The 20362-nt window shown below is 35.7% G+C and overlaps 1 protein-coding gene across 1 annotated transcript in view; it reads left to right on the top strand.

Moving 5' to 3' along the window:
• The window catches only part of LOC150085296 (translesion synthesis protein REV1-like), a 195165-nt gene that overhangs the window by 21292 nt on the left and 153511 nt on the right, over window positions 1-20362 (top strand). The window contains exon 4 of the mRNA XM_090374516.1: window positions 10604-10739. Coding sequence (XP_090230642.1) covers window positions 10604-10739 — 136 coding nt within the window. The remainder of the gene's footprint in view (window positions 1-10603; window positions 10740-20362) is intronic.

Genomic DNA, 20362 nt, shown 5'->3' on the forward strand with positions numbered 1-20362 from the left:
TGGTTATACCTGTAAAATAATTCTATCTACAATTATATCCTACAAAGTGTATGTAAGTATAATTGTCATGCGAATGTTCATATTTTAATATGAAAAACTATGTTTAAAAATGAGTTTCCTATTGTTTTGCTTCAGCATATTTTTTTCTTTTCCCATTTATGTAGTTTGTTTTTTCAAATATATTTTATTTTGCTTTAATAAGATAAATTTTGTTTATGTGGTTAATTAGCACAAAAAATTCATACAAGAGACACTTAGGATATGAGGAGCTGTGTCACTTCAAGTGTGAAGACTTGGGCAAAAAAATGGAGTCAAATATTTTTCTTACAAATGCCTTTTCACAGGAAAGATAAACTCTTGTGTTAAAAGTGGCAGTGCAGTTAATTTGTTCCATGGATTTATTTAGTTGCGACTGCAAATTATGTTTTAAAAGGGTGTTTATTTAATGAAAGGAAAAAAGTGTAAAAGGGTTAAAGAAATAAAAGGAAAACCAACACCACACCACGCTAGCAACTTATCATTATAATACACTAAGAACAAAATAACATTGTAAAAGTGTCTACGGAGTGACCCAGATGTCTTGTGACACCCTAATATTTTTCCTTATCACATTCTTATTTTTCAGGTTTTCTTATTTATTTGTCTTAAATAACCCTTATTTATTTTAATTTTCTGTAACATTATCGACTGCGAGTGGTGAATATACCCGAAGGAACTTAATTGTCACTTAATTTAGTCATTCCTAAAGGCTTAGAGTTCTTATGTTGGCAGTCTCTTAAATAGAATGGTTATTTTGGCAAATCAATCTTTTAGGCTTAACATATGAGAATGAATAAAAGTTTCTGTAGTTTTATAAAATGTTGCTTCTTGATGTATATAGAAAAATGAGTGATTAGGATTTCAGAAAGATGACAGCTGCAGGGATGCTTGAGCAACTCTGCAGTTGGCATCTGTGGTTTTGCAGTTAAAAATTTTTTTTTTGAGCAAATACAAATAATTAAAAATAAGTGTGTTATACATACATACTTGTAAATATACATAGTACAGTCAAGACGTTGCCAGACTGGCTACATGGCACTGCAGTCAGTACATGCAGCACAATTTGTCAAGCCGACCGGGCTATCTGGGTGGGTAAAGTGCCTGCCTGGTAACCCAAAGGTCGCGGGTTCTAATCCCGCCTCGGGCTTGGATCAGAGTAGTGCAAAAAACCTTGGGCGGTGCATTATGGGCACAGAAGCCGATGTGCCAACAACTAACAAAAAAAAAAAAAAAAACACAATTTGTCAAACCGCAAATTTCAATCTATACATATACGGAACTTGTTAATCACCCAGTGGTTAACAAGTTCATTGATGTATATTTGCACTTCAATATATTTGAAGTGCATTTATTTTATCACAATTTTCAAGTAAGAAAAATGTCAAATTTGGAACTTCACAGAAACATCAGAAATAAATGGTAGCAAAAGTAAATTACTGCACAAGGAGAGTGGCCGAGTGTAGGTTTAGTTACATTTAACATGCAAGTCTGGGAACTTTTTGACCATACCATATATGTATATACAGGGTGATTCAAGAGGAATAGTAAATATTTTGGGAGGTTATAGTACCGATTATTCTGAGTAAAAAAGTTCATGTAAACATGTGTCCAATTCTCAATGAATACGGGGATACAGCTGTTTGAAACTGGCACGCACAGCTCCCTGAATCAGATGTGACCAAGAAGCAGTTATAACCTGATGCTGTTTGATGTTAGAAGTGTCGTTAAGAATGCCGCACATCTTCATACATGCTGAATATGCCAGTATGGTGTTTGTCTACAGTTTTTGTGGTGAAAGTGCTACTGCTGCTTGTAGAGAATACCATCGACAGTTTCCTAACCGCAGAATACCGGATTCAAGAGCGTTTGCTAGTGTATACACCAAACTGCATAAGGCTGGTACAGTTTCCAGTGCTCATATTTCTTCTGAACGTGCAAATGAACAAAATGTGGATGAAATAGAATACATTCTTCAGTTGGTAGAACGGTAAAGGCTTTTTGCATGCCAGTTTCAAGCAGCTGTATCCATTAAGAATTGGACACATGTTTATATGAACTTTTTACTTAGAATAATCGATACTATAACTTCCCAAAATATTTACTATTCCTCCTGAATCACCCTGTATATATATATGTACACACACATTGATCTCTGAGGCGCCTCTGTAGGCAGGAGCAGCAGTGCGTAGCACACGCTTCTTGATCAGACCAGGTTCGAGCCCGTGACTACCAAATATGGAGGATGCAGAAAGGTCAGGGAATGACCACCACATATCCCCGGAGCAATATGGCCTTAGTTGCTAATGCTCCTAAAAATCAAATAACAAATAAACAAACATTGATCACTGAATCATCAAGTTTGACTATTTTGAATGAGTCAAACCACATGCTGCCAACAGAACTGGAAAGGATTATGCAGAGAGAATGATTGTGGTGAGTGAAGAGTGCATCATGTATACTCAGTGCCAGGTCACTGTGCAACAGTTGATGCTACAATACAATATAGGGAATACAAGAAAAATATCCCAAATGATGATGCACCACATACACACTCAGGCATGTGGGTTCCACAGCAGATGATCCAAGAGACACCCTCACCTCACCAATGGTTATTGTTGATGGTGCATGCTGTAGTATCAACAACACTCTGGTTGGACACTGGAGGACTGGAAACGTGTGCTAGCAAATGAGTTAAAATACCTGGTGTAACATGCCGACGGATGCCTTCATGACTGGCAAAAGCAATAATAGTCCACGGAACCTGTTGGTTGCTTAATATGAGTGTTTTTCTGGCAAGAATTAGGATCCCTGGTGTGTATGGACCAATGTTTCATTGCTTGGTCTATTGGCAACCCTTTGGATCCTGCCATGCATGTGCATATACATATGTACCTTGCCATGTTGCATTTTTTCCTGGACAGAAATGGGATCTTCCAAGATGATAATGCATCCTGTTATTATGCCTACACTGTGCACGAGTGGTTCAAGGAATACAGTGAAGATATCATATATTTTGATTGACCTCCAAATTCATCTGACCTCAGTCCAACTGAACACCTGTGAAAACAGGTAGTGGGGGTGTATGGACACTCAGCTGTCATCTATTCTGACACTGTGGAAAGCCTTGCAGATTGCATGGCTGCAGATTCCTACAGACATCTTCAGACATTTAGTGGAGTCAATGGCTAGGTGTATAGTGGCTGTTATTCATGAGAACGGCCTAACACAGTGTTAAGTAGGTGGCCATAATTCATTGATTATTGCGTGTGTGTACTTTATGTATTAATGGGTCATGCTTCTTATCTAAAGCAGCTTGTGTGTGATAAATGCTTTTGCAGATTCAGAAGTTACTCATACTGGTATAGAATCTGTGGGAGTAATGTACAGACCATAAGACTGAAGATTATGACGAGAATCTCTGGAGGCAAATGTGAATTATTATGTCTTATTATCAGTGATTTCAATTTGCCCCTAATTCAGTAAATCAACTAGATGGCTGTTATTTATATCAGCATGTTAGGGAATGTACTAAGGGCAGAAATATTCTAGACCTAATCACCCACAAACCAATTGACATCATAGGTTCCATGTTCATTGTTTCTGACAGTACAAGAACCATTAATTAGCAAGGAGTGAACACTGAGTTTTAAATTGGATGAGGAGGAGAGAGGTAACAGTTGTTAAAGGCAAAGGAATGGGTTTTAATTTTAGGAAAGGAGATTATAACAGCTTAAGGTGCTACGTGGTTTCTATCATTTGGAGAAACAACACACAAAGATGAATACGTTAGAATTAAGGTATACCTTTACGGTGTAATCACAGAAGACTTGAAAGGCATATGTACCATTAAAAAATATATAGCATAAGGAGGATCCACAGATGGATGAATAGTGAGCTGCGAATGTAATAAATTTAAAAAGATGGTGTGAGATGGTTACATTTGACTTAGTGCCACATGAGAGGCTGCTCTTTAAGCTGGAACATATTGGAATCTCAGAAAATATCCTTAGATGGATCATAGGGTAGCAACAGGGTAGGAGACAGAAGGTTGTTGTGATTAATGGTTACACTTCAGATTGGACCAGATAAGAAATGGGATTCCCCAAGGACTGGGACCATTGTTGATTTTGATTTTCACATTTACTTGTAGAGTAGAGATGTCATAACATAATAACACTATATAAATTATTTGTAAGATCACACTTGGAATATTGTGTTCAGGTATGGACTGCATCTAAAGAAAGGCAATGAGCTTCTTGACAGGACATCCATGTGAGAAAAGATTTTGAATATGTGGGCTGCAGAGGTTGATAATTAGGCACTTTAGAGGAGATCTGATTGAGGTATACACTGCTCTTAGAGAATAAAGTAAATGAATGAGGGTAAAATTTTCAATGTTTCCCTACACAAGGGAAGAGATTTAGACTGAATTATTGGAAGTTTTCTTTTATCCAGTGAGTTGACCTCAACCCTCCTTGGGGTTTGAAGTAGACAGCCTGGAGAAGTCATTTGGATAAGTACTTACATGAGCAGGTAGATGGTTCATTTTATTTTATTATATATTTTTATTTTATTTTATTCTTATTTATTTATTTTTTTTTTTGACTAGTGCAGTAAAAGCCTTAGGCTCCCAGGAGGGAAAAACCAATGGATAACAATAGCAAATTTTTGTATATATTAAAAATTTTTTAATATACAGGCGGGCCTCGATTAACGCGATTAATTCGTCCTGCGAGCGCATTGCGCAAAACGGAAACGCATTAATCGAATATAATAACCAATATGAAAAATTATAATTGGTCCTTGATCTTCTGGAATGTCCATAAAGAATTTTAAAAATACCTTTTAAATAACTTTTTAACTGTATATAATGTAAAAGATAATGAAAATAATTATGGAATTAAATGTTTATTGCATAAAACAGCGGTTCTTAAACTGTGCTCCGCGGAATATTTTAAATTTTCGAGGGAAACACAGCGATACTCGACATCTGTCGGACACCTTGCGAACTACTAGCTCGAGGTAGTTCACAGTTTCAGCATTTCTTATTAAGTTGTTTGGACCTAACTACTAAACAAAACTGTTAGGTATTTCTTTTGGTCTGGGTGCGGCTTGAAAAAATTACTGTGACATTAAAGGCGTCGTGAACCAAGAAACTTTGGGAACCTCTGACATAAAATACACAATGAAGAAATTACTGTTGCGGAAATATTTGAACAGTGTTGACTTTCTCTTTTCATCAGTCAATTTCCGATAGCCGACAACAATCTTCTCTGGGCCCTGGCGAAATAAATATCGCAGAGAACATCAAACCTTTTGTTTGAGGTTCTATGCAATACGAAAGATTTCATCTAATTCTTTTACCGTTATCTCCTTCGCGGTAACATTTTCATCTGGCTCATTTAAAAATATGAATTTTTAAATGCAAGTCTGCATTGACTTTATTAGCAGGAGACAAACACATCTTCTTCCAATGGTTGATGGAACACACCGAGGCGGGCAGCTGGCAAACGTTTGTTTATTGACCGTATGACTCGCGGTAAGCTTAACGCGCGATTCAAATCTTTTTCAACTATCGCATAAAAAAAAAAGATCGCGTTAAGTGGAAATTTGCATCGTGTAAAGTGGTATCGTTTTTCAAATAACGTTAACTGAATATCGCGTTAATCGAACTCTCGCTATGCAAGGCCTAGCTGTAGTTATGTCACAAAATAGTTGTATTTTGTGACATAATACATGGTTATCATTAGAATAAAAATTAAGCTGCAAGTATTGTGTGACTTTAACCTTATTATTATATTTGCAGCAGCAGCAAATATAATAATAAGGTTAAAGTCACACAATTCCCATTAAGTCCCATTATATAAAGTCCCATTATATTGTAAAGTCCCATTATATAAAGTCCCATTACATTATAAAGTCCCATTTAAAATTTATAATGTCCCATTACATTATAAAGTCCCATTATATAAAGTCCCATTATATCATTATATAAAGTCCCATTATATTGTCAAATATAATGGGATTGAATACTTAAAGAACGAAGAAGAAAAATAGAAATCACAAGTGAAAATTAATGCATGTATTCTCTGAGGTGGAATAAAATGTACCTATTTACTATAATACTTTTAGAATATGTTAGTCATGTAAAAACTTTACTGGGCATAAACAGTGTTTCCATTGTAATAAGTTTAAAATTGAAAGCACTGTGTAACCACCTTATTGTAATAACAGCACTCTGTATTGAAACAAAATAAGCAGAGGAATAGTACAATGATAGTATTCAATCACTATTTGAAATATTAAGATAGGTGCATCTTTCATTTTAAACAGGTTTTCTTATGAAGTATACAGCAGGCCCCCGTTATAATGCGGTTCGCTTTACGCTGATTCGCCATAACGCTGTTCTTACATTATAACCCGTGTCTGACTGTAACACTGTCACAGATCACTGTAACGCTCTTTTACAGATTGAATTTTTGGCATATTTAACAAAATCGTTTCATTTGATGGAGTCAATAGCTTGAAAATGAATAGCAAAATAGAATTAAAACGTTTCCCACGCCAACTCGAGAAATTTTCCCACGCTCAGTGAAATTTTCTCGCACGCTAATCTAATTGCAGTACAGTGACTTGTTACGTAGTTCCGAGATCAGCATTTTAAAAAAATGATCAAGTATATTGCTTGTAATATTTGCGTTATATGCATTTATCCGAAGTCTAGTCATCACTCAGTACAATGTTAGACATCATGCGTAATGGACAATTTACTTGAACATTGTATCGTAATTAATGCAACCAACGCAGTTACATTTTCGGAGAGTTAATAATGGCTGATAAGAATGAAAAAGCAACGTCTGAGCGCAGTACGAAGATTATAAATGTAAGAAAAAGACTGAATTTGAAAATTAAATTAGACGTTTTGAAGCGAATCGATTCCGGTCAAAGACAAGCGGATGTGTGCCATAATTTAGGACTTGCGAGTTTAACTGTAAGAACAATTATAAAAAAAAATAAAGAATTAATTTTAGCAGCGGAAAAGATAGCTGTTCCACTGCAAGCAACTAGGGCTAGGCCGGCTATTAGGATTGAAATGGAAAGACTTTAACTAATTTTATTGAAGATAATATCCAATGCAGAATTCAGTTAAGTTAAATATTATTAAAAAAAAAAAAAGAGAGAGAGAGATTAACCAATATGATGATCTGAAGAAAACTCACCTAAAAAAAAAAAAAAAAAAAATGTGGAACCATTTAAAACTAGTAAGGGCTGGTTGAATAGATTTAAAATCCAGGGAGAAGCCACAAGTGCAGAAGGAGCCGAAACTTTCAAAAAAGAACTTGTTAAAATTATTGAAGAGGAATATTATGTGTTATACTTCTCAACAAGTTTTTAACATAGATGAAGCAGGACTTTTGCGGAAACAAATGCCTAAAAGAAGTTTTATATTGAAAGAATAAAAAAACATGCCAGGTTTCAATGCGGTGAAGGATCGGTTGACTTTATTGTTGGGTCGTAACGCGGCGGGGGATTTAAAATTAATACCCCTTTTAGTTTATTTGGAAGAGGGCCAAAGTTCAACCCAAAATTGATACATTTTTCATGATTAAATTCATCAATTAAATTAAATTAATTTAGATCAATTAAATTCATGATTTTAATTGGAATTTTAAGTTTAATTTTGATAATATTTTGACCAACATTTGTGCATCTTTTCACTACCGTTTATTATTGATTAGAAAATATCCTATGGCACCGACCGCAACTCACAAATACATATGTTACCTTATGGAAATGCGGCGCTCGCTTAGTGCGGATTCACTTAGCGCTCTGTTTTTACGGAACGAATTATCAGCGTTAAGTGGGGTCACCTGTATTTCTTTATTCATCTTCTCTTAATTACTTTCTGCCCTTCCCCTTTGCCACCTTTATCCCTAGCTCTCATTCAATTTAAGGCTTTTCAGGAGGGTTGGCAGTAATGATCCAGGTTTACCCATTTTCCTCATTCTAATAGCCCTTTACAGGCTATTAGAATGAGGAAAATATTTGCTATCTATATATAAATTTGTTTTGCCTTTTTTTTTTTTTTTTTGCTGGTTACGCTGTGTTGATGAGAATAACCCCCTTCCCATTACTTTATATAATAGACCTTAATTTACCATTATATATTTTTGCCTTTGCCTAATCTTAGTTATTTTGCACAGTATTGGTAATTTTAATTTTATTGTTCATTTAATTCCATTAATTTTATTATTATTATTATACATGCATTTTTATTTAATGAGCTTTATTTTTCTCTTAATGTTATAATGTGCTGTCTTTATACACACACATTATTCTCCAGCGGGTAGTGTGTGTGTGTGTGTGTGTGTGTGTGTGTGTGTGTGTGTGTGTGTGTGTGTGTGTGTGTGTGTGTGAGAGAGAGAGAGAGAGAGAGAAGGCAATTAAACACTAAATTAAAATATATTTATTAAAAAAAATTAATCCACACAGAGGAATGATATCAGTAACCCTTTCTTCAGGTTTTACGCTACATGCCGATTGGAATCATGCTCTGCTCCTTCATTAAGGTTGCAGCTAGTTCTCTGCATGAACTAAGACATCTTATTCTAGTATGCAGTTATTGTTCTAAAACATCACAAAAGTGTTCAGTTGGATTCAGGTCTGGATATTGTAAAGATATCAATACATTATTTTCTTCAAACCACTATCGTACTTCGTTTTATGATATAGAGCATTGTCATCTGATATAAATATAGCTCCTCTTCAAAGAATTACCACAATGCAGATAAGGATAGAATTGTTCATAATGTCACATTAGAAAACTAAATTCTTAGTGTTATCAATGATAGCCAGTGGACCAAGTCTTAATCATAAAACAGGTTATAAATTACACTTCTACCACCATTGTTGGTGCATTACAATCTTGGTGAAACCATTGTTTTGCCATATGCTGCACTCAGGTGCATCCATTTGATGCCTGGACTATATAGCATGATTCATACACTATTTCACATTTTATCACTGCTCTAATGGAACTGAAAGAATGCAGAGAACTGCATTCTTTCAATTCTTTGCACCAGGATAAGTGGTGACAGTGTATTGTTGGGAAAACAGTTTCAGTTTATGAGGTGCTATGCAACTATGGTAACTAATTCTGTGAGGTGTTTTTCTAATAGTTATTGATTCTATGTTTATCCCAGTTCTGTCAGCAGGCTCTCAAGTGACCTCATTAAAGGTACCTTTATGATTTCCTCTCTCCATCCAATATCAGCACATTTGGCATACTCTGTGGGCCATTAATGGTGATCTACTTGGCTTGTGATGATTGGCCCTATACTGTCTATCTTCCATTGGTTTATGATGTTTCCAACAGTTGATTTTGGGCATCTCACTCTTTCTATTATCTAGAAAATAGGAAAGCCTACTGTGTGACAGCATTGGATATCTCTTGTGAGTTATCTAATTCCTTTTCTCATCCCTTTCTGTTCCACCTGCCTGTCATGTGTCCTCTGGAATTAACTGTTACTTCCTAGTGTTCCAATACATATTGAATATACTGTGTACATACACATCCAAAAGTGTGAAAGTTTCAGGAATGACTTTATAAGTAAATTAAAATATAACTTACTAACTAATTATTTGCTTTTGTATGCTTCAGAGTAGTTCTCTTGGGCAACTTTGCACAAAACTGTTCCCATTTAGTGAAATTTTGATGCTCCTGAAAAGAAAGAAATCAGATGGTGCCAAATTAGAATAGGAAGGATGATCCACCTGAAGGGTAGAGCATCCTTCCATCATGGAATCCATCAGAAATTGCCTTACCAACAACAACACAGTCATTCATTCACTGCATTATCAATCAGCTAGATTTTAATGGAAAAACAGTCCCTTTGGCTGAAATATTCTCTCTTCTCCCCTGAATTGGCTCCATCTGACTTTTCTCTATTTCCACTCCCTGAAACTCAGTCACCCTTGCGCCATAAAAATCGGATCAAATCAAAATCTCCCTAAAACTTTGCTGTAAGGGAGATATTTTAGATCTTTTTAGGAAATCTAACAGGATACATGGAGGGTGCTAAAATCGATATCAGTAAATGAGTATCAGAAACACTTCCACTTGTGGTAGAGGAGAATGGCTTCATGTACAGCTGGCCAAGGGAACTACTTAGAAGTGAACAAAAACAAGTAATTGTTTAGTTCAGTTTTAATTTGCAGTGGCAAGGAATCTGGCAAGAGTAAACATCTAACAAGCTGTATGAAATAGAGCCACAAATAAGGAAGTGGGCCTCTAGCACCTGAAAATTGATGAGAGAAGGGAATTTCCCTGGCCATGCTAAGGATAAGATATACCTATATTATATACACTTTCCTGCTCTGAGCAGAAAGCCCCAATTCAAATTTGTCACAGAGTACAAATGGTACAGTGCATACCAGCCTGTATGCACTGTACCATTGCAACAGCAGAATGCCTGCTGTTGCAGGTGAATTTCTGTCATTTCTGTAACTTTCTAGCCATACTTATATATATGCCTTTATGCACAAACTCATTTCTTCATTATAGGGAGGTTACATGGCAGCAAAAAAAAAGAAATTAGAAGCACAGTTTTTGAACAACACACGACAGGAACTGACTTGGAAAGATGCTGATATCTCAGATATATTCAAAGGAGTGGCTATTTTTGTCAATGGCTATACAAGTAGGTTTAGTTAATTTGGTATTGTAATATTTCAGTGTTAGTTGTGCTTCTTGTTCTACTTTAATATGAATAGTCAGTTTTGTTTCAATAAGCTTTTGCTTATCGAAACAGAACTGATTATTCATGTTAAACTAAAACGTAAAATATTTTGAGCAGAGCATAGAACTTGATATTCATAATAATTAAATTGTATGTTAATTTCCTCTATTATATCTGCTATCATTTCAGTTCTTAAAGACACTCATTGAATGATCCTGTGTGCCAAGCAATTTCCAGTGTCTTATATTTATGAAGCCTCTTTTAAGAATATACAGACTTTGTTTCACATCTACTTTTTTCATTAAAACAGTTATTTATTCAAAAATCAATAAGTAAAAGCCTAGAAAGGAAAACCACTGCTCTTTTTTTTTTTTTTTTTTTCATTTGTTTTATTGTTGTTGTTACAACCAAATTAACCTTAATCTCCATTTGGTCACCAATTGGTTCTGCTCCTATCCTACATGGTAGCATTGAAACATGGGTGGTAAAGCCCATCTCCAGGAGTGAAAGTGGATAAAATCGGCTTTAACATTTTTCCACCTTTAGAGCTGAAGAGTTCCCAACTAGGTATATTTAAAACAGATCATGATGCACAAAACAGATCAACCCAAGAAATTAAGCAAAAGCTCTTCTCCACAGAATATTCCAACATTCCTGCACTCACTATCAATCTGGCTCATGAATAAACTCTTTCCCTTCCTTACCCAAAAATGTATCAAAACTGCTGCAGGCTCACCTAAAAATGGTGAAAATATGTCATCAGCTTATATGTTGGTAAAAAACATCGCAACCAAAACAATCCAAAAGTCTGTTCAAGTTGATGAGCTTGGACCCAATTAAAGTTGTTCCCGAGAGAGAGAGAGATAACCCAACAACTGCAGGATCAGAAAGTTAGCCAGACTAGCAGAATCACAACCCAAAAAGGTGGAAATTTTTACCCAGTATGGAGCATTATATTTAGTACACTCCAAGAGGCAGATAAGAGCAGAAATGGTCACAGCCTTTCCTAGACAATAGGCATACAAAAGTATTTGGTATACGAAATTCATAATTTCGTATACCAACTACCAATCAGTAATTTGATGTCATCTTTAATTATAATGGCAAGGAATCTGGTAACAGCAAACATCTAACAAGCTCTGAAAATTGCAGAGAGAGAGAGAGAGAGAGAGAGAGAGAAAAGGGGTGGCCCTGGCCATGCCAAGGATAGGACATACCTATAATATATACACTTTCCTGCTCCAAACAGAAAGCCCCCATCCCAAGATGTCAAATTTGTCACAGAGTACAAATGGTATTAGCATTAGTAGTGGCATATGATGTGAGAAAGCAAGCTTATACAGAATCAGCCAAAAAAAAAAACCCTTCCCATTTCACCCATCCATTCACTCCAAATGTTTGTCTAATTCCGTCTTGAATTTATTTAAGCTGTCAACTTCCACAACAACAGATGGAAGTTTGTTCCAGCAATCAACCACCCACTGGCTAAAGGCAAAAATTTCCACACATCTATTCTACAACTGTCTTTCCTCAATTTGAATTTGTCCCCTCAAGTTCGTAATCTGAGCAAAGGGAAAAATCCCATTAGCATTCAAAGCCTTATACACCTTATTCAGATCACCTCACAGGTGCCTTGTCTCTAGACATTGCAATTTACAGAACTTATGCCTTTCTTCGTAAGAGCAACCCTTTGTTCCATTCACCAATCTCGTTGCCCTTCTCTGTACTCGTTCCAGCAGCTCTATGTCCTTCCTAATATAAGACCTCCAGACCTGTATACAATACTCAAGGTGTGGCTTGACCATTGCCTTATACAGGGGGATAATCACCTCCTTAACCGTGCTAGAAAAATTCCTATATATTATTGACAAGACACCATGAGCTACTCTTGCAGACTGTCTGCACTGTTCAGAAAACTTCATATGTGGCTGCACAATTATCCCCAGGTCTTTTTCATTCTCCACTACTCAAGTGTAGTACCACACAGTAAAAACGTTAAAACCTCAGTGTTTAAAAAATGTAAAGAAACTTCCTGTGGATTACACTGCAAAGAAGAAAACTCGGATGACTTTGCATATTTTTCAGCAATACATAAATGATTGGAATAAGGAGCTATTCAAAAAGAAGAAAAATATTTGGCTAAGGTAAAGAAAGCCAACACGAGAACGAAGAGAAACGTCAGATAACTTAAGCGGAAAATTAGTTTCCCGACACCGGACTCTAGTGCTGCTCGCTCGGTAAACAGATGGTAGGTGTTATCGGTCTGGAGCCGAAATCGTGAAGGATATATTGATTGACAGGTAGGCATGGCAAACAATGAAATGATTGGTGGTGGGCAATACAGATGACAAGCTACTGTGTAGTCATTGGTTGGCATTATAATGTTTATTTATGAGTAAAGAATGGTGCATAATAGTTTTGTGATGAACGGTAAACAGGTAATAGTAGCAATGAATCTTTTAAAGATGGAAGAAATTTGCAAGGAAAATAAAACGGTTGATTTTTGATGAAAACCAAATTAAAAGTTTTGTTCTGTTCATTTTTATGTTCTTCATTATGTTTTTTTTTTTTTTTTTTCTCATTATTAAAAGTAGATTTTTGGAGTTCATGAGTGTTTTTACTATACTGTTGATTTAGGTTTGGTTACGAAAAAAAGGAAAAGGTTTCTTTATTTTGTCGTTATATTTCGTAACCTGACCTTAAAAATATAAGTACAGTAATAAAAAATTAATATTTTGTTAATAAACAATTTATACGCTAGTCCACCCATGATTCTAAATAAAAATGGTTATGTTACCCCCTCCATTTCGGGAGGGGTTCAAGATCCCATGGATTCAAGTGGGATTCAGTTAACCTGATCTTTTTTCACTGTTAGGGCATATTATTGAACAAAAAAATAAAAATAGAGTCATAAAAAAAATTTATTTTTTTATGAATGTATTTCTAAATGTATTTCTAAATATGACTGTGATTCTAAAGAAAAAAGGTTAGGTTATCCCCTCCAGTTCCAGAGGGGTCAAGCTCCCGTGGGATTCAAGTGGAAGTAACCTGACCTTTTTTAACCATTATGGAAAGCATTCATTAGGGCAAGTTACCATACTAAACCAATGTTATCGTGTGTTGTGTTCGTGCACCAATCATCACATCATTTGCCACGCCTACTTGTAAATCAATATATCGTTCTCGACTTTGCTCCTGACCGATAACACCTACCGTCTGTTTACCGAGCAAGCAGGGCTAGAGTGCCATATCAGGAAACTAATTTTCTGCGTAAGTTATCCGATATTTCTCGTCGTTCTCGTGTTCGCTTTCTTTACCTTCACCAAATATTTTGTTGTTGATTGATAACTGTCCTGCACATCCCTAGATTCAAAATTCGTCCAACATTAAGCTAGTATTTCTGACTCCTGATGTGACATCAATTTTACAACCAATGGGCATAGGTTGTTTGAAAGGATTTTATAAAAGATTTCTAGTTCTACATCTAATCACTCAAAGAGAACAGAAACTTAGAGTCTATATCAACTATGGTGAATTTAGGAATTCCTTATGTACTGTAATTTGAAGACTTAATTTTAAAATAGCAAAAAGCTTAATTTACAGTACTCACCTCATAATCCATTTTGGTGTAATAAAAATTAAAGAAGAAGCATGGTTGTGTGAATAAGAAACTTAAATAATATGAATGGAACATGGCTGTTGCATGGTTGTAGTTATGATTACAATTTAAAAGAATCAAGATACTTGCTCAAAAAAAAAGGGAAGTGCACATCCCATTTCTTGGTTGTCATATATAAGACTCTGTGTTAACACTGATAAAGTAAGTAGCTGATGAAAAAAGTTAATAGTTGTAAATGGGCAACTTTCGAACCTTTTGTCTTCAGTTCGCATTGCGTGTAAATGTGAAGTGTTTAAAGGAAGTTTATTTCCCATGATGCAGTTCAGTACATGCCGAAATTTCACCTGTGTTTAGTTCCAAAAAATGGCGGACAAGTTTATGGGAAGTTTAGTGTTTCACACATTTAATGAAGTGTATCGCCGAAACCATTCGATAATGAGAGCTTCGTGTTGAAGGATTTTATATTTGGAATTCAATTTAATAACTGTAATTTCTGAATCAATTAACGGATCGTGATTACAGGAATGGACATGTTGTGTGAGTTCTGTATATGTTTGGTTTGTTTTGAAACTGTTGAAGTGGTAATACGCACGTGTATTAGACGTCTTGGAAATGCCAAATTTTACTGTAGTACTTCCTATGTAACACGCTGTACAGTCTGATTGGCATCTTATCAAATATATGATGTTATTAAAGGCTCGCGTCAAATACTTGAGCAAGTATCTTGATTCTTTTAAATTGTAATCATAATTACAACCACACAACAGCCATGTTCCATTCATATTATTTAAGTTTCTAATTCACACAACCATGCTTCTTTAATTTTCATTACACCCAAATGGATTATATGAGGTGAGTACTGTAAATTAAGCTCTTTGTTATTTTAAAATTAAATCTTCAAATTACTGTACATAAGGAATTCCTAAATTCACCATAGTCAAGTCTACAAAAATATTTTAAACCAAATATTAAATTCCATTCCTGTAAGATATTACACCTCTTCCATACATCCTATCTCTTTTCAGTTTTGTTTATTTTCCGGATGCTTTCAGACATGGAGAACAAGAAAATTTATTACACCAAGCTACTCATTAAGTATTTTTCAAGCAAACTCCATATTTTATTTCTGAAGAAATGCCTCACACAAGATATAGTCCCGAAGTTCGCCCGAATTTGCATCAAGAACACTTGCAAAAAGTATCCATGGATCATTCACCAAACGTCCATGGCAATAGTCAAAGTAGAACTACAAAAATGATTCAGCAAAAAATACCATCTTTATACCAGATACATCACCTTAAGTTTGAGCTTAACAGACAGTTACTACCTACAGCTTGGTCTAATTTCATTGACCTAAACAACATATGTATTCAAGCAACGCATAATCATTTAACACAAAAACATTCATGAAAATGGGACATACAAAAATGCTACAAAACATTCACACAACTTCACAACTTCTACAGGGTGTCTCAAAAATATTGGTACAAACATTTAGGGAAGGTAGGTAACATCTAAAGGAATGTGAACTGCATAGGAACCCATAACCGGAAATGTCACCGTAAGTCGGTAGACGGTGCTGTTCTTCAGTTCGCGAGAGGGAAAATTTCTGGTTTACTCATTCAAGCAGTAGTCACCGCATGAAGAGCATGCATCGATATATGAACTGTGAGCTGGCAGACATGCACCTAGTGTATGGATTAGCAGAGGGCAATGGACGAGCCGCTCAACGAATTTATGGAGAATGCTTCCCAGACAGATATGTACTGGACCACCGTTTGTTTGCACGTGTGCATCAAAATTTGTGCGATTATGGGTCATTTAGAGGTAACAGGAGTAGTGCGGGCAGACCACGTTCAATGCGAACTCCCGCCATGGAAGAAAGTGTGTTGAATGCTGTCCAGAATAATCCTACTACCAACACATGTGCCGTTGCCTCTTCCTTAGGAGTGTCTCATTGCAGTGTACAGTGTGTTTGGCACGACGATTCCTTACACTCCTTTCATCTCCAAAGTTACTGCTCCCCCAAGATCATCCTGCACGTGTGGCTTTTGCGCAGTGGTTTCTCCAAGAAAGTGTTCAAGACTTGAATTTTCCAGCCTATGTTTTGTTCACGCAACATTTGGTTTCAACATGACGGGGCGCCTGCCCATTATGGAAGGTGTGTTCATGACCATTTGAACAGGCGTTTTGGGCTTTGATGAATTGGCCATGGTGGACCCATTGCCTGGCCCCCACACTCACCTGATTTATCGAGCCTTAATTTCTTTCTGTGGGGGGGCCTCAAATCTATCGTGTATGAATCGCCTGTGGAGACGGAAATGGATCTTGTGGCGAGACTCGTCTGTGCTACTTCTATTGTCAAAGAAACTCCAGGTGTGTACGACCGTGTCCGCCAATCCATGCTGCATCGGTATCACGCATGCATCGCGTCTCATGGTGGAACCTTCGAGCATCTGTTGTAACATCATGAAATGCATCCATTGTTAATATTATGTCAAATAAATGTTTGCCACTAATTACTGTCTTGTGTCATTTCTGCTTCTTGTACCTCTGCTACTACTTTCCCATGACGTTTCCGGTTATGGGTTCCTATGCGATTCACATTCCTTTAGATGTTACCTACCTCCCCTAAACATTTGTACCAATACTTTTGAGACACCCTGTATAGTAAATATTTCTTCACAGTCGTTTTTACCAGCAGAACTATCCAGTTTAGAATATGGCTTTAACTTTGCCATTAGTAATAATAATTATCCCGTCAAAGATGCAATAATAGAAATTACAAACCAATTTAGACAACCATCTTGACAGATATCGTATCATGCATGAAATCAATATTATTTTCAATTCCCAATTAAATTGTAAACCCAACATTAGCCAACAACAATTAGTTAATATTCACAAGCTGATGGAGAACCCTAACATCATAGTACAGAAAGCAGACAAAGGAGACACTGTTGCAAAAACTACATATTTGGACAAAATGTTACACACTGTTTCAGATGCCACTACTTATAGGATAGACAACACTTACAGTATTATAAGAATTAAAAATAAATTGGATGGTATATTAAGGAGCTGACAAACAAATCAACCTACACACTCTTCAACAGATAGGTATTCATAGCGGTATTCTACCTCATATATTTGGAATCACTAAACTCCACAAACAAGGTCACGCGTTAAGACCAATCGTTTCTTTTAAAAATTCTGCCAATCTCTCTACATTCCTTGTTAAAATTATATCACCTCTCATGAGGTTTTCTCAATTTAAAGTATAACACTAAACAGGCCCACGAACGCATAACTTCTGTCTCCATTTCAGATAATAATATTTTAGCATTATTTGATGTTGTCTATTTATACACACATGTACACATTGAATCCACCTTACAAGCCTTGAGACAGTTACTCATAACTGATGACACTTGAATCAAGCGTACAAACTTGAATGTAAATAGAATCATAGAACTTACATCACTTCTATTAAATGTGAAACATTTTTGTTTTCAAAACAAGATTTATGAACAGATATATGGCCTCCCCATGCACCTGGGTATCTCGACCCCCTTGTCCGAGATCTATATAGCCTCAATTGAGCAAAAAGTGCTACAACCGTTTCCCTCAAACTTCAAATTATACATGAGATATGCTGATGACATATTACTGATAGGCAACAAGCAGCCATTGATACACTTCTTAATACCATACATGAGAGGCTTAAATACACCCTTGAAGTGGAAACCTTGAATAAAATCAACTTTCTTAACCTTACCATATACAAACAGGAACAACGTTAGCCACTAAAATCTAAGGAAAAGCACACATAAATGTAAATATTTACATTTTTATTCACACCATCCATTGAACATCAAAAGAGCAGTTCTCTACAATCAAATTTATAATGCCATTAAATACAGTTCCATGCATGAAGGTTTATCCACTGAGTTACAATATCTCACAGAGAAATTCATAGCCAGGAAATATCCACCACAATCAGAGAAACCATCTCCAAAGCTGAATATAGAATTAACAACCGAAATAATTTAAACTGTGATAAGAAACTTGGAATTCACGTTGTCCTTCCCTTTCATAATCAATATGCTAAACGACTGTCAAGTTTTTACAAACACATATAATGCTGACATTTTGATCATACAAAGAACTGGGTTCTAAGATCACATATAAAGAGACACACAAGTATTCGATGCAAGACTTTAATAACATCATATATTTGATATGATGCCAATCAGACTGTACAGCGTATTACATAGGAAGTACTACAGCAAAATTCAGCACTTCCAAGACATCTAATACACGTGCGTATTAGCAAGGGCACATGATGCAAGAAAGCAAGCTTATATAGCATCAGCCAAAAACACACACACACACACACACACACACACGCTTCTCATTTCACCCATCCACTTGCTCCAAATGCTTGTCTAGTTCTGCCTTGAATCTGTTTAAGCTATCAACTTCTACAACAACAGATGGAAGGTTTGTTCCAGCAATCAACCACCTGCTGGCTAAAGGCAAACTTCCACACATCTGTCCTACAACTGTCTTTCCTCAATTTGAATTTATGCCCTCTCAGGCGATTATTCTGAACAAGAGGAAGAATCTCATCAGCATTGAGCATGCTCAAACCATTCAAGGCTTTATACACCTCAATCAGATCACCTCGCAGGTGCCTAGTCTCCAGACACTGTAATTTACAAAACTTAAGCCTTTCTTCATAAGAGCAACCCTTTGTTCCATTCACTAATCTTGTTGCCCTTCTCTGTACTCACTTCAACAGTTTCAAATTTATTATCACTTCAACAGTTTCAAATTTATTATCACTTCAACAGTTTCAAAACCAACCAAACACATACAGAACTCACACAACATGTCCATTCCTGTAATTACGATCCATTAATTGATTCAGCAATTACAGTTATTAAATTGAATTCCAGTTACAAACCCTTGAACACGAAGCTCTCGTTATCGAATGGTTTTGGCATGTGCTGAACTGCATTGTGGGAAATAAACTTCCTTTAAACACTTCATGTTCTCTACCACTTAGTGCTAACTGAAGACAAAAAGTTTGAAAGTTGCCCCTTTACGACTATTAGCTTTTTTCATCAATTACGTACCTTATCAGTGTTAACACACAGTCTTATATATGACAACCAAGAAATGGGATGTTCACTTCCCTTTTTTTTTTTCTTTTTTTTTTGAGCAAGTATCTTGATTCTTTTAAATTGTAATCATAATTACAACCACACAACAGCCACGTTCCATTCATATTATTTAAGTTTCTAATTCACACAACCATGCTTCTTCTTTAATTTTCATTACACCAAAACAGATTATATGAGGTGAAGAGTCTAAAATGAAGAGTCTATATCGATATTGGATGCTATAAATATATTTTGAATGATGCATGGAATTCGACAACCATATCGAATTGCTTCAATAAATCTAAATTAAATTCAAATGAAATTTCAATTGTAAATGAAAAAGATTGAAACGAAGAAAACAACTTACCATTATCCGAATGGTTGCTACGTAACAACGTTGTAGGTTTTGATACAGATAATCGATGAATTTGTATGAGTCGATGACAACTTATTAACTAGTGGTCTTCCTACAGAGAGTGACATTGTAGATGCTGTGTTCAGCAAAGACGATAACAACGATGGTATTGACGATGATATGATGACAATTGAAAGTGAATCAAAATCAGTGCTCACAAGCTCAAGGTGCAATGGACACATTTGTCAATTTTTTTTAAGGAACTGAGGCCCGTAATGAGACTTTTAACACATTGAGTGTTTTAAGGGGAAACTTAAGAAATAAAGTGAAATCATTAAAACAAACATCAATTTTAAGATTCATAAATAAAGACTAATTGAAATCATGTTTATTATTAAATAGTATTGTTTTTAATTACAGAGAAATAAACTGTGTTTAATAT

The sequence above is a fragment of the Mastigoproctus giganteus genome, chromosome 5 (genome assembly GCF_048544385.1).
Source record: "Mastigoproctus giganteus isolate SK-2022 chromosome 5, ASM4854438v1, whole genome shotgun sequence".
Taxonomy (NCBI): Eukaryota; Metazoa; Arthropoda; class Arachnida; order Uropygi; family Thelyphonidae; genus Mastigoproctus; species Mastigoproctus giganteus.